This window comes from Rutidosis leptorrhynchoides, chromosome 9 (assembly GCF_046630445.1).
Source record: "Rutidosis leptorrhynchoides isolate AG116_Rl617_1_P2 chromosome 9, CSIRO_AGI_Rlap_v1, whole genome shotgun sequence".
NCBI lineage: Eukaryota > Viridiplantae > Streptophyta > Magnoliopsida > Asterales > Asteraceae > Rutidosis > Rutidosis leptorrhynchoides.
Genome location: NC_092341.1, coordinates 282,660,530 through 282,675,160, shown reverse-complemented (window position 1 = coordinate 282,675,160; position 14,631 = coordinate 282,660,530). Strand labels below are relative to the sequence as shown.

Genomic DNA, 14,631 nt, shown 5'->3' with positions numbered 1-14,631 from the left:
GATCAATACCCACATTTTTCCTTTTAATCAACTTTCATCTTTTTTAAAGGCATATGCAGTATACGTATCTCTACTTTAAATAATATTAGAGAAATACTCACTATAAGACAAATATCAACGACATTAATCATCGTGCACTAATTACATAGATTGAAGTCAGTTAATCACCAATGGAAAGTTATACTTATATATTTATTTTTTAGCAGATATTTATTTCAAATTAGAATTTTGTGTTCCAAAAGTGTTACATTTGAATATCATTATTATTTCATGTTATTTCTACTTTACTATAAAAATCTCCTTGAATAACCTCGTGAATTCGCGGGTTTGTGACTAGTAGTTTAAAAAAATTAAAATCAAAATCAAAATCAAAATAAAAAAAATTCTGTTAATAGGGTCGTACAACCGTAAAAAACTTAAAAAGAAGCGGGCGAAACCCAATTTATCCAAAATCCCCCCCAAATTTTATTTTTCAGGGAAAACAAAACAAAACAAAAATGGGGAGTTCTAAGGACGATTCCGTCACCGACGGCGACAAGTCACCGGAAAATCACCGCCGCCCTGAATCCAATTCCAACATCTACTCCGACGGTGAAAAAGTTCTCGCATATCATGGCCCGCGCATCTACCAAGCCAAGGCAATTTCACTTCTTTCATTCTTACTCTCATCCGCTTCTGCACACACATTATACATAAACACGAAATATAGTTCGTGAATTTTTATTTAATTTAAGTTTTAAACTCAAATTAATCACTCAAATTAAAGGCTAAATACTAAACAGGAGGGAAATTGCAACAGGAAATTTGTAATTTTTCGTATTTAATTTCGATTATATTAGATTAGATTAATAAGGGTTTCGTTGGAGTGCACTTGATCTTTACATTACTAAATTGAATAGGGCTTTTTATTCTGAAATGCAATTGAGAAATCAAGTAAAAATAAAATTGGTTTTTTTTTTTTTTTTTTTTTGATGAATCAAAGTAATTGGGGTTTTGTTACGCGTGCTTACTCTTCACATTAACAAGTTTGAACACTAGGGATTTCAATATCTGAAATGCGAATCGAAAAAAAGATTTTTTTTTTTTTTTGGTTGACTAAATTCATTAGGATTTTAAACAATTGTATGCTTTCATGTAAGCAAAATGAATTTTAGGGTTTCCAATTAGGGATGTATGTTATTTGGTAGGGTTTTCAAAACTTAGTTATTCATAACTTACAGTGAGCCCGGGATCATACTCTTAACTCTTATTCGTTGTATGTTAAGTTCGTTTCGTTGTTGTATTTGCTACATGTATTAAAGGTTTTGGAGCTTAATAGCTTTATTATATGTAATTTATAACTACAATATATTGATATATAGGTGTTCCCAAGTTTGACATTTTTGTGCTTTGTTTCTTTCTTCTTCTGTTTTGAAGGTGCAAAAGGTCGAGATACGAAAGAATGAGTGGAAATACTTTGTTCATTACCTCGTAAGTTTGATACTGACTAATAAAGTTTCTTTACTATCCCATTGAGCATCTCGTTACATGTATTGTTTAAATGAAATTAATGATGCAACAAGTTCTAATCTTAGTTTTAAAATATTGCAGTGTTTGTTTATTGATGCTACATCATGCATTAATGGATTCTTGTTTTCGTGTTTTGCAGGGCTGGAGTAAGAAGTAAGTATTCTGTTGTATAAACTCTATACAGTCTCACTGCTTGTGAAAATTGAATGTTAAATTATGTATTACGTTTGAATAGTGTGAATAACAACCACTCAGGTGGCCACCGAGTTGCCCAATGAAGCACACCACCCGGGTTCAATTCCTGGCTATGCCAAATTGTTCAAAAAGGGAGTGTTGACTAGAGGGTGCGCATAATGCGCAATTCACCCGGTACCAGGTCTTGCGCTCGGGGGGCTTGGTTACCCGAGGTTTTACCTTCTATGGGAGGGCCAATGTGCTCGTTCATAGGAGAGTTTCCTCGCTTACCCAAAAAAAAAAGTTTGTTTTTGCTCATTCTTAACTCTAAGTGACTGTTAACTTTATTTAGTGATCAGTAGGTGGGTAGGTGGGTTCCAGTTTAGATAACCTTTTAACACTATTCAATTGGAGAAACTGCATACAAAGACATTTATCCCAATAAATCCTTGCTAAGCCTAGGAAATAGTGCGCCTAGGAAGATGCAACCATACAAAGTATCCACAAAAGAAGACACATATAGCAATGATACACAACGATATGACATATAGTATAAATAATATAATGCGCTAAGATATGTAATATCAAGTAGACATACAAACAAGCAAAATACACAGCTACACATACATACACGCACATATATGTAAATGTATATATGGATCTATATATACCCCCCCCCCCCCCCCCCCCCCCCCACCCCCCCACAACCCACACACACACACACACACACACACACACAAGCATGTATAAATACCTATACCTAAACATGTATACATATAGATACATAGGTATATATACCTAGGTACAGATGCATACATATGTATATACATGCACCTAGATACATAGATACATATACAGCTACAAACAAATACATGAGTACCTATATATAACCTAAAAACATACATCTAGATACCGAGGCCTATACACGTATACATATAAACATACATAAAAAAACCTATACGTTCGTATGAAAAAACATTTTGTGGAAGTTATGTGATATACAAGTTACGATTGAGACTACCAACTAGCATGAATCTACTGAATGAGTTGGCCTTTTAAGAAAAATGTTTCTAGATAAATCCAAATAAATAAAATTGTTATCATAATAGGTCTAGTCTTTCTTTGTGCCCACTTAAATATTTGTAAAAGTTGTTTGAAAGCTCTTATATTTTGATAACAGCTGGGATGAATGGGTTGGTGGTGATCGTTTGATGAAGTATACTGACGAGAACATTATGAAGCAGCAAGCCCTTGACTCAAAACAGGGCGTCGACAAGAACCCAAAATCTGGACGCTCAACTCAAACTAAACCCAAAGTATTGAATGGTATTTCCCCTCTTTTCAACTTTCAATTTGGCTTAACTTAAAATGTGTCTTCCTTTAATGATAATGTAACACTAATCTCATATCAGTTAATCAACTCGTACTTAATATACGCTCTGCATTCTTCTGTTTTATGAAATAAGATGATTTTTTTTTGACCCTGCAGAAGTGAAGGTGGAAAAAGAAGATATCAAGAACAGCGGTATATTATTTAAACCCTTGTGTATGCTTTATACGGTTGTTCCTTTTTGATTGTCCATAGATTATGCTGTTGTATACTTGTACTGCATGTTTATATGTTCCAAAAAGTGTTTAACTTTGTGTTTGTTTCTATTGAATGATACTTCAGGGGCAAAAGGGAAGAAGAGAAAGAGTGAATTAAGTACAGAGGTACATTCAAACATCTTGTGTTTTTTTTGTGTTACGAACCTGCAGCCATTGTTCTTTTTAGCAATTTAAGAGTACACTTTGCAACATGTACCATGTTTGTGGATAAAAATTTGCTGCAAAATTCCAGAAACGATCTCGTAACGCTACGCTTATCTAATTTTATGCTTGTTTGTGTCAGAAAGAGAATGCGTCAGTTGAAAAGTCTCTGAAGATTCAAATTCCATCAGCCCTGAAAAAGCTACTTGTTGATGACTGGGAATATGTTAATAATCAGGATAAGGTATGACTCTATACTGTACTGTTTTGTGAGTGTTGTTTAGAAAGTTGATTTTTTAACAAAATGTTTTTTTTTTTTTCAGCTTGTTACACTTCCCCGTTCTCCAAATGTTGACGACATATTGACCAAGTACCTTGAATACAGGACAAAGAAGGATGGCATGTAAGTTCACTATTCTCAAATTTACTCACTCTAGTACTCTGTAATCATGATCTCTTACTCGTAGATATACTTGGAAAACGGGTCAGGTTGGGTCGGTTTGGGTAACGGGTCAAAACGGGTTTGGTTGAAATGGGTCATGGGTCAAACGGGTAAAAAATTTAAACTGGTGCAAACGGGTCAGGTTGGGTCGGTTTGGGTAACAGGACGAAATGGGTAATGGGTCAAATAGCTCCAAACAGGTCATATATTTTTACATTTATTATATTGTTTTAGTTATTATTAATATTAATATATTTATTTATAATAATAATTATTATATATATGAGAAAATATTAATATAAATAATAAATAATAATTGATATAACCATTAATGCTTTCATAAATGATAGACGGATGAATCTTGTTATGCTCGATCCATTTGAGACCCATTCACAAGACTCATTAGACCTGTCTCTTTATTGAACTAAAGGATTTGATACTCATTTGACCCGTTCTTTTATATTTTGTATAAGACCCAATAGGTTGAAGAAAAACTCATTGGACTTTTTTTTTAAGTTTTGTTTTACATTGCCGGGCCTAATTTTTTTCAAGACCCAATTGACCAGAAAGTTTGACCCATTTGACCCAATTGCCATGTATACTCGTAGATAGTTGAATTAATACTTAAGAGGCTGTAAATTTGTATGAAAAGTGTTTATATTCATATTTATTTATTTATTTATTTATTTTTGTACAGTATGACAGATGCAGTAGGGGAGATATTGAAGGGATTAAGGTGTTATTTTGACAGAGCCTTACCTGTTATTCTTTTATACAATAAAGAGCGTAAACAGTTTCAAGACTTGGTTACAGATAATATTTCTCCTTCAACCATTTATGGGGCTGAACATCTGCTACGTCTATTTGGTACACTTCTTTATTGCTATATTACTTCACAATGTATGCTTTTCGACCCAACATTTGATATAATTTCATGCGTGTGCAGTTAAACTACCCGACTTATTGCCATATGCCAACATAGAAGAAGATTTAGCGATTCGTTTGCAACAAAAATTTATGGACTTTCTCAGGTACTTATTTTACAATTCATATATATGGACCACGAGTTAAAAATTTGACCATTAAAACGTGTTTCTTGTAGGTTTTTGCAAAAGAATCAAAGCTCTTTCTTCAATTCTTCTTATGATGGCTCGAAAGTTTCTGCCAGCTCAGCAACAAAGGGGAAAATTACTCAGGAGTAGGATTGTTTATTCAGCCAGATTAATTGTGGCCAATTTTAACCTGTAGCAGATCTTGAAATCCAACATTGTTAACAATGTGCTGTATCAACTTTGTTGTAACATAACCTCATTCTTTTTTTTATCAAACTTAACCTCAATTTGTTGATGTTTTGTACAATCTAAAACTGATACTGGTTTAAATAGCCAGAATGTTTTAGAATTAGTATTCGATCATATATTAAGAACAATTCTGATTCTATTACTTGTAGTTGCTTAAAGTGTGTGTTCTATTTGCTTATTTATTGCTCTATATTTTAGTGGTCTAAGTTTGAATGACATATTTACTCTGCAGATCCTTGGATGCAATTTCGTTGAGCATAAATGTGCGCTATTTAGGTTTACATCTTATGCTACAAAGTCATTATTCTATTTTATGTAAATGTATATTGTTTTTAGAACTCGAAATTACTCGGCGAGTATGTTTTTGCAACTCAGGGACTACTCGGCGAGAACTCGGACAAAACTCGAGATTACTCGGAAAATCAGCCAAAACTCTGTCAAAATCAGTCAAAATCAAACTTGGTCAACCTCAAAGTACTCCTCGAGTTGCCGAGTACTCCCTAAAATTTTTAGTCCTGAACGAGTACTTCCCGCGTAGCGAATTTTTGCAATTATGTATTGTTGGTCGATTAATGTTGACCAATGATAAACATAAAATCTGGTCGAGTTTATTGAATTGATAAAAACACGATTAAGAAACGTCCTTTGATACACTGTCATTACTCCCAGCCACATCTAACACAAATCGGTATCTCACATCGTTTTTTTCCATTCTTTCGAATGCTTGATTCACATATTCCATTTTCACTACTTCTATCATCGTCTTCAAGCCTTTTTCCACCCAGAAATCAAGTATCTCCTGCGTCTCTTGAATGCTTCCAATAAAGCTCCCACTTATTGTTTTCTTTCCTGAAAATCGTATCACTTAGTGATTTTGTTATCAACTATCATACTATACTATTAATCTTTTGGGGATAAAGGTTAAAGCTTTACAGTTTATCATTTGAAAGTTTACTAATAATAATGCCTTTGTTTTATGTGAAGAGGGAACATACCTAAAATCAAACCTGATGCATTAAACTCTAGGGGCTCAGGAACTGCACCAACGACGAATATCTTTCCTTCAACTCCAAGAAGGGGAATGTAAGCCTGTAATGGATGTTTAACTGGTACTGTATCAAGTATATAATCAAGACTGTTTCTTGATTTTTCCATTTCAGCTGAATTCGAGCTCACTAAGAAACAGTCAGCACCCAAATGGGTTAGTGCTTCTTCTTTTTTCTTATCAGACGAGCTGATAACAGTCACATGGTGACCCATTGCTTTTGCAATTAAAACACCCAAATGCCCAACTCCTCCTAAACCCAAGATTCCTGCTTTCATAGGCTTTTTGGAGCCGATGAACTGTTTTAAGGGACTGTAAGCGGTCACTCCTGCACATAGTAACGGCGCTGCCTGCTCAGGGGCTAGCTTTTCTGGTATGCTGACCACGTAGCTGCAAGTTTTCAAATTATAAAATTTTGGTTTAACTAATAAAAACTGTGGTTTGGGGACAATATCCAGACCTGTTTCACTCAAAAACGCCTAAAAAGTTGGCCAACATTAAAAAGTCGAGTCATGGTCGGTCGAAGTTGGGCTAAATCGGGCCTGAGTCGGTCAAAGTCAAACTTGGTCAAAATAATAATAGTTTTTAAAATCAGATTTTGTGCCCTTTATTATATGTATGTTTGAAATATTTATGTTATACTTTTGATTTATATATGTTATGTATGTTTGAAATATTTATGTTTTACTTCTGATTTACTTATGTGTAATATGTATATGTTAGAATTATTTATTAAAAGTCAACGTTGGTCAACGTCCGACCCGACCGACTCGTCCCGACTTTCGAATTTTACGATCTTGCTAATAATTAAACATATTGAAGGGTTTGGGAGTTTGGGTTTTGCTCACTTTTGACTTAGTGTTGCCGAACTCGGAATTACTCGATTTTTGCAACTCGTGGAGTACTTGGTAAGAACTTGGCCGAATTTGGTCAAACTCGGTCAACGCCCGAGTACTCTCTAAAAAGTCCCGAACGAGTATTCCCCGAGTAGCGATTTTTGACATATTAAAGGGTTTGGGAGTGTTATGGTTTTGCTCACTTTTGATGGACAACCATAGCCGAGGAAAAGCCTCCTTGAGTAAAGCTTCCGTCTTTGTAAATGGCATTGTAAGTGAACACCATTTCAGTGCAGTACTGTTCTTTATTCGTGTTACAACATAAACATTCCCCACAAGATCCTACCATACACCCGACTCCTACTATTTCGTCCACACTGAGCTTCTTCACTTCTGACCCCACCTCGATAACTTTTCCTACCACTTCATGCCTGAAAGAACACAATCAGTACGCGTTATATGCCTGTACTTATTTTAATGTCGTCGAACATGATACAATTCAGTACTTTACCCTGGAACGAGTGGGTACGTCGCAGAGTGAATCTCGTTTCTGATTTGATGAAGATCAGAGTGGTCTACACCGCAATACAAAACCTTGAACAATACATCTTCAGGACCTGGTTTTCTGCACATATGAAGCCCACATGTTATTAAGTGTTTTTTAAGTACATATTATATATATGGAGGACTGAAAATATACACAATTCAGAGTGTTATAGTTATGTGTGGAAATTGCATGTAGTTATATACAAGGTTGCAAAAATCAGTACTCGGTCTAGACTTGTTAGGGAGTACTCAGCAACTCGGGGAGTACTCGCAGTACTCGGTTGTTGTTGACCAAGTTTGACTTTGACCGATCTTCCTAAGTATCCCAAGTTTTGGACGAGTTTTGACCAGTTTTCTGGATAATCTCGAGTTTTAGCTGAGTTTGACCAAGTTTGACCGACCGAGTACTGAGTAATTCCGAGTTTTGCAACCTTGGTTATATTGAGAGACCTGAGATTGAAAGAATAAGGAGAAAGGATGCCAGAGGAGTCTCTAGCAGCCCAACCGGTTACTTTTCTTCCTTCCATTACTTTAACCTTCTTATGTTATTAGTAACAAACAAATCAACTGTCTTTGTGTTGATTTTGGAGAACAGGTGTGGTTATTATATGATGTGTGTTTCTGTGTGTATGTATATATATGTGAATTATTGAACTATTTTATTCCTTTGTCGAGGAAATAATATAATCTGATTCATACAAGCCTACCATAAAATAAAAGATTTAAAATCATATAAAAATGGTGAACTGTTGAATGATAGTGGCTTAATTAGTCACTGATGACTTCATCTACTCCAATAGCCCCTTTTCTAAAAGTCAGATTTTTGATTTGAAAATTACGATATCAGAATCAAATTTGAGTTTTTAGGGGACGCTATGATAATAATTGGCAATGACTTTTTGTAAATTTTGGTATGTTTTGAATTGAAATATTTCAAAAAGCACAACTTGGAGATGTTAATAAGGGGGCGAGAAAAAGGACGAAAGGGGTTTTCGGGTCTGGTTATTATAAGTTTAAAGATTTCGACGAATATTGGATTACGGGGAAGCCATTCAAAATTTGTTTATGAGTTCTTTTCATGACAATAAGGGTGATTCGTTAGGTGCGGGTAAAACGTCATCGAATAACGGCTTCTTTTTAAAATTTGGCGGATCGTGGGTTTATTCCCATATTTGGGAACGTTGATTGAGGAGGGATCATCAAATGCCCTCTCTTTCAAGATTAAAAATCATTCTGGTGAAGACTTCTTTCAGGAGATTATCAACAGTAAAATGGTAAAGTTGATCCATAATATGTTGTTTTGACGCATTTGCATCCTTTGTTTGATGGTGCTTTGTTTGGTTTGTTAGTTACATGGTTTCGGATAGTTTGGTTTTGTGTAGATGAGGATTAGGTATGAGGTATTGTTCTTGCATATATTTTCCGAGGTAAAATATATCCACAAACAACAATATGAGATGGGTTTTTTTAGGCGTCAACGTTGTTAACCTCCGGTCCGGCTACCGTGATAACCCGTACCCGAGATGATGATCTCGGGAGGGTGGCTAACGAATTACCCGTCGATCGATAGTCGGGATCTATCGACGACCAGAGGGAGAAAAACCCTACGAGATCCGTAGGAAAAAACCCTAGATCGTGTAGTCGCCGTAAAGAGGCATTTAGCATGAGATGGAGAGAGCCGTATGCGATGGGAGGAGTGTCCTTGATGTAGGTTTTTGCCCTATATTTATATTTGATAATTAGGGTTTAGATAACTTGTGCGCTAAGTCAATCGTAGGCCCTAATTAATAAAACCCTACGTCATCAGGTATGGATAGTTTGTTTGCCGCTTTCTAAGTACGAGCGTCATTGAGTTTCTACTGAATTTTTTGTTGAAGACGTTTTCTTTTCCAAAACATGTTATATAAGTATTCATTATTTTTGCCAAAAAATATGAAAATTGAGGGGCGAAAAAAGTAAAGTGTACATAATACAGAGTTATAACCATGGCGTATAAATTTAGCAATACGGGAACAATGAAAAGATGAAGTGAAATCACTGGACAATGTACTGAATAATGTCTTTAATTTTTTTTGTTTTTTGTTTTTTTACTAGTTTATTACACGTGATTTCGCGGAACTTAAATATGCACGAAATTAAAATTGAACGATCTTGAGTAGGTATGTAACTTAATATTATATAAAAATAACATGTAAATAAACCATGAAAGTAATTTGAATTCTAAGTAAATAAACTGCATACGTGTTATGTTCGTTAAAGTAAGTATTTATGGGGGTTTTGATGATCCTCGTTTACTTTAAATTATACGAATCAATTATACATTGTTATTAGTGTGTTTGGGATGACACTCGCGGACGACGGATACCGATCCATTATATTAAGGACCCGCCCACAATAATTTTTTCTTTACCCGTTAACAACTAATTATTTTCCCCGTGCTCGTATCCCACTGATAACGACCCGCGAATTATAAAACTATACAATTTAACTTATCAAAAAAGCCAACACAACATTAAAAAGTAGGAAATTGTAACATCCCATTTTCCCGTACATGTCTAAAGGTACATATTTAATCGTTAGTCCGCTTATAACTCGTTCGATTATATGAAAAATAAATTAAAGTGTTAGTTGTTGTATAAACGTATATGTATATATATTTGAGAATGTATGCATGCATAAGTTTATACATGGGTTTTGATAGTGTTAAGTCATGTGAGACTTAAAAATGAAGTTTAGACGTTTATAAGAAGCGAGAACGAAGCGTACGAGTCAAATAATTAATTGTTAGTTTTGTTGCTGAAATGCTCCGTTCATATTAATTATAAACGTTTCATATTAATTGGTTTCTTTGTGAGGTTTTGACCTCTATATGAGACGTTTTTCAAATCTTGCATTCGTTTTTTAAAAACAACCATAACCTTTATTATTGAATAAAGGTCTTAATGACATAATTTAGATTGTCTATCAAAGACAATCTCCTCAAATAAATAAGTTTTTACACAACCCATTACAATATGATCAAATATATTACAACAAATACTCCGAATGCAAGTTTAAACAATATAAACAATTATGCCGACTCCAAATCTTGACCTTGGGTTGGCATACGACAGCGGAAGCGTTTTTAATATTCACCTGAGAATAAATATGTTTAATGTGACGACCCAGAGATTTTCGACCAAATTTAAACTTTATTTTATAATGATTTCGACACGATAAGCAAAGTCTGTAAAGTGGAGTCTCTAAATTTTTAGAACAGTTTATATGAAACCATTTGACCTTTGACTACTCCCGACGATTCACGAACGATTGTTTGTAAATAAAAATGTGTATATATATAAATGCAAATATATGTAGTAATTTTGAAATTATAAAATATAATTTAAACATTAGAATTAACTATGTAAAATAAGATACAAAATAATTAGGTATAAATTTAATATAAATCTATATATAAATATATATATAACTCAATGAAGAATCATTATGATATGTATATTGTAAAACTATAAATAATAAATATTTAATAAAAACTATTACATTATAATACTATTAAATATTATATATAATACAAGTTAAAAGTATAATTATTATATTGTTACCAATAATATTATTATCAATAGTTGTATTCTTAATATTATTACTACTACTATTATTAATGTTATATTTATAATTAAAAGATTATGTTCATAAAAATAAAGATGTTAACTAAAAATATTATTGTTATCATTTTTATTGAATTTATTAAAAATTTTATTTTTGTTATTATTAATATCATATTAACATTATTATCATTTTTTTAATGTATTATTATTATTATCTTAAAATCACTTTAGTACCTATATATATATATATATATATATATATATATATATATATATATATATATATATATATATATATATATATCTTTATACATATGCACTATCAATCAATTGCTAAACCATTTTCCACCCAACACCCTACATCATCGCAATATGATTTTTCTTTTTTTGGCCATTAGTAAACTTTCTGTTATATATCACTTTCTATATATCTCAGTATCTAATTACTATCTTCTTTATCTTTGTATTTTTCTTGACTTTTTCAAACCCGTGACTTATTTCATCGACCATCTCTTGGCTACAAAACAACAATTGATCAATTCATCTAGGATTACTTCTACTTTTCTACTTTCTTTCTTTATCATTCACAATCACCACCATGTTTTTACTTCTATTATTCAATCATCTTCACAACCTTAAATGATCGACCATCACCTCCCTTCTACTACTTCTGTTCTCTATTATTGATCGGTGAACACCAAAACCAAACCAAGCTCCAACATCTGCTGTTGTTATAATTTTTAGCTATTAACCGAGACCTATGAATACCTCCTTGAAACCCAAAACAGTAAAACCTGCTGCAACCTATGTTTATGTTCTCTATGATAAACCTTCGTGCAAACAACCCTATCTTGAACACCACCTACAATACCATCAAAAACCATACAAAAAATATCTGTATCTCCTTCAGTTCAAGGACAAAACAATCACCACAAACCATTGTACTATTTTTATTTTTGTTGTTATCACGAACCAAAGACCTCAGTTAATAAACTCATATCACCATCTTCAATTGCTTCTACCCTTTGTTACGTTCTCTATTGAAACCACCCTACAATCAAGGAGGTTGCAACTGCTATCATGGTGTCTGTTTCTCTGTATGATTCGAAGGCCCAAACAACCACCACTTTAAACGTCTCGGTATTCTGTTTCTATTTTATTCGAGTAACCATCAACCATTCGAAATCCTTTCTTGTTACACTCATCATGATGTTATTGCTAATATTTGTTTTCTGTTTCTTCATCCATCTTAGAACCCACAAACCTATAATCAAACCCAACGAATACCTTTTTTTTATATATTTTTCTTTTCTTTTCTTTTCTTTCTGTTTCGTTGTTTTGTTTCACGAATGAAGAAGACAAGGTTGTTCTGTTGTTCGCTTGCTTTATAATTCGATCAGACCCCATGTAAACCGACACCTATGTCCTATTGATTGAAGCTTCTGTAGACGAATGATGATGATTAACATAAATAAAGGAGGAACCAGTGACAATGTTACATAGAATAACGATTTGAATTTCCTTTTTGTTGAAGATGGCCGACACCTCAATAACAAGCAACCCCACTCTTAAAATTCTCGTTTAACCATTCAATATTACATCATATTATTTTATTATTGATTTTGTGAAGGGTGCTCATACGTGGGACATGGATATAATGGGTATTTTGGATTGTGTCGGTTCATGGGACCAAAATATTCGGTCACCGTTTATTTTTTTTATTTTTTTTTCTGTTTCTAAATCTGATCCTAGTCTTGGGCCATGAACCGAGTTTTGCTTGGTTGATTGGGCTGCCTTTTTATTTTTTACTTGGGCCGTATTATAAATCTTCCTCTTTGGGCAGAGACCCATTTATATTTTTGAATGAGCTGTGAGGAATAATCACGATATAGAGAATGAAGGGATAACGAGGAGATTTGTGATGTATATGATGATGATGTTATGATTATGAATATGGTTATGGGATAACAAGTATAATGATAACGATGATGATGTATTGTGAAGAAGAACAAGGAAAAAGAAACAGACTAAAATCGAGTTAAAACAATTTAAGAGTTAATTAAATCAGAAAAGATCAGATAGAGGAATTGGTTAGGGGTGTTTATGTGTGAACGGGAGGTCATGGGTTCAAGCCTTGCTGGTGGCATTTTTTTTTAACCCTATTCTTTTGAGGTATAACTTCCTTTAGTATTATTATTATTGTTGTTGTTATTATTGTTATTGTTATTGTTATTATTAGTATTAACAGAAATACTATTATTTTTTTTTACATTTTTACTACTAGTATCATTATTATTATTATTATTAGAACTATATTATTATTATTATTACAATAAAAGTTAGTGATATATAAATATATTAACAAAACTATATTATATAAATTATTTAATTAGAGTATGTAAAACAGATATATTTAAATTATTAGTAAAACATATAATTTACTAAGATAACATTTATAATATATAAACCTGTCCGATTACAATGTGTTAATACATATAATTGATATAGGTTCGTGAATCTGAGGTCAACCCTGCATTGTTCAATATTGTCATATGTATTTTTACTATAAAATACATTAGGTGAGTTTCATTTGCTCCCTTTTACTCTTTACATTTTTGGGCTGAGAATACATGCGCTGCTTTTATAACTGTTTTACGAAATAGACACAAGTACTTAAAACTACATTCTATGGTTGGATTATTAAATCGAATATGCCCCTTTATAGTCTGGTAATCTAAGAATTAGGGAACAGATACCCTAATTGACGCGAACTCTAAAGATAGATCTATCGGGCTCAACAAGCCCCATCCAAAGTACCGGATGCTTTAGTACTTCGAAATTTATATCATGTCCGAAGGAGGATCCCGGAATGATGGGGATATTCTTATTTACATATTGTGAATGTCGGTTACCAGGTGTTCAATCCATATGAATGATATTTTGTCTCTATGTATGGGACGCTTATTTATGAGAAATGGAAATCTTGTGGTCTATTAAAATGATGGAAATGATTATTTATGTTAAACTAATGAACTCACCAACCTTTTGGTTGACACTTGAAAGCATGTTTATTCTCAGGTACGAAAGAAATCTTCCGCTGTGCATTTGCTCATTTTAAAGATATTACTTGGAGTCATTCATGACATAATTCAAAAGACGTTGCATTCGAGTCGTCAAGTTTATCAAGATTATTATTAAGTTAATTATAGTTAGATATATTATAAAATGGTATGCATGACGTCAACCTTCGATATAATGAAAGATTGTCTTTTCAAAAACGAATGCAATGTTTGTAAAATGTATCATATAGAGGTCAAGTACCTCGCAATGTAATCAACTGTTGTGAATCGTTTATAATCGATATGGACTTCGTCCGGATGGATTAGGACGGGTCCTTTCAGTTGGTATCAGAGTGGTGGTCTTA

General features: G+C 33.2%; 2 protein-coding genes across 3 annotated transcripts; one reads left to right on the top strand and one right to left on the bottom strand.

The window, feature by feature from the left end:
* The first annotated feature begins 452 nt into the window (after positions 1-452).
* On the top strand, positions 453-5,283 carry LOC139866598 (protein MRG1-like). Of its 2 annotated transcripts, none has more exons than XM_071854885.1 (11): positions 453-638; positions 1,417-1,470; positions 1,649-1,662; positions 2,864-3,009; positions 3,173-3,208; positions 3,356-3,396; positions 3,575-3,676; positions 3,756-3,835; positions 4,572-4,741; positions 4,821-4,905; positions 4,977-5,283. In XM_071854885.1, the coding sequence occupies exons 1-11, from the start codon at positions 498-500 to the stop codon at positions 5,074-5,076; spliced, it is 969 nt and encodes a 322-aa protein (XP_071710986.1). In that variant the 5' UTR covers positions 453-497; the 3' UTR covers positions 5,077-5,283. The 2 variants fall into 2 exon arrangements, with proteins under 2 accessions (XP_071710986.1, XP_071710987.1); XM_071854886.1 differs by having other exon boundaries at positions 469-638; positions 1,591-1,662.
* A 499-nt stretch (positions 5,284-5,782) lies between these two features.
* LOC139866571 (probable cinnamyl alcohol dehydrogenase) lies at positions 5,783-8,259 on the bottom strand. The gene is made up of 5 exons (XM_071854846.1): positions 8,053-8,259; positions 7,568-7,681; positions 7,260-7,487; positions 6,171-6,610; positions 5,783-6,024 (listed from the first exon to the last, which is right to left on the bottom strand). The coding sequence occupies exons 1-5, from the start codon at positions 8,127-8,129 to the stop codon at positions 5,807-5,809; spliced, it is 1,077 nt and encodes a 358-aa protein (XP_071710947.1). The 5' UTR covers positions 8,130-8,259; the 3' UTR covers positions 5,783-5,806.
* Between the last annotated feature and the right edge of the window lie 6,372 nt (positions 8,260-14,631).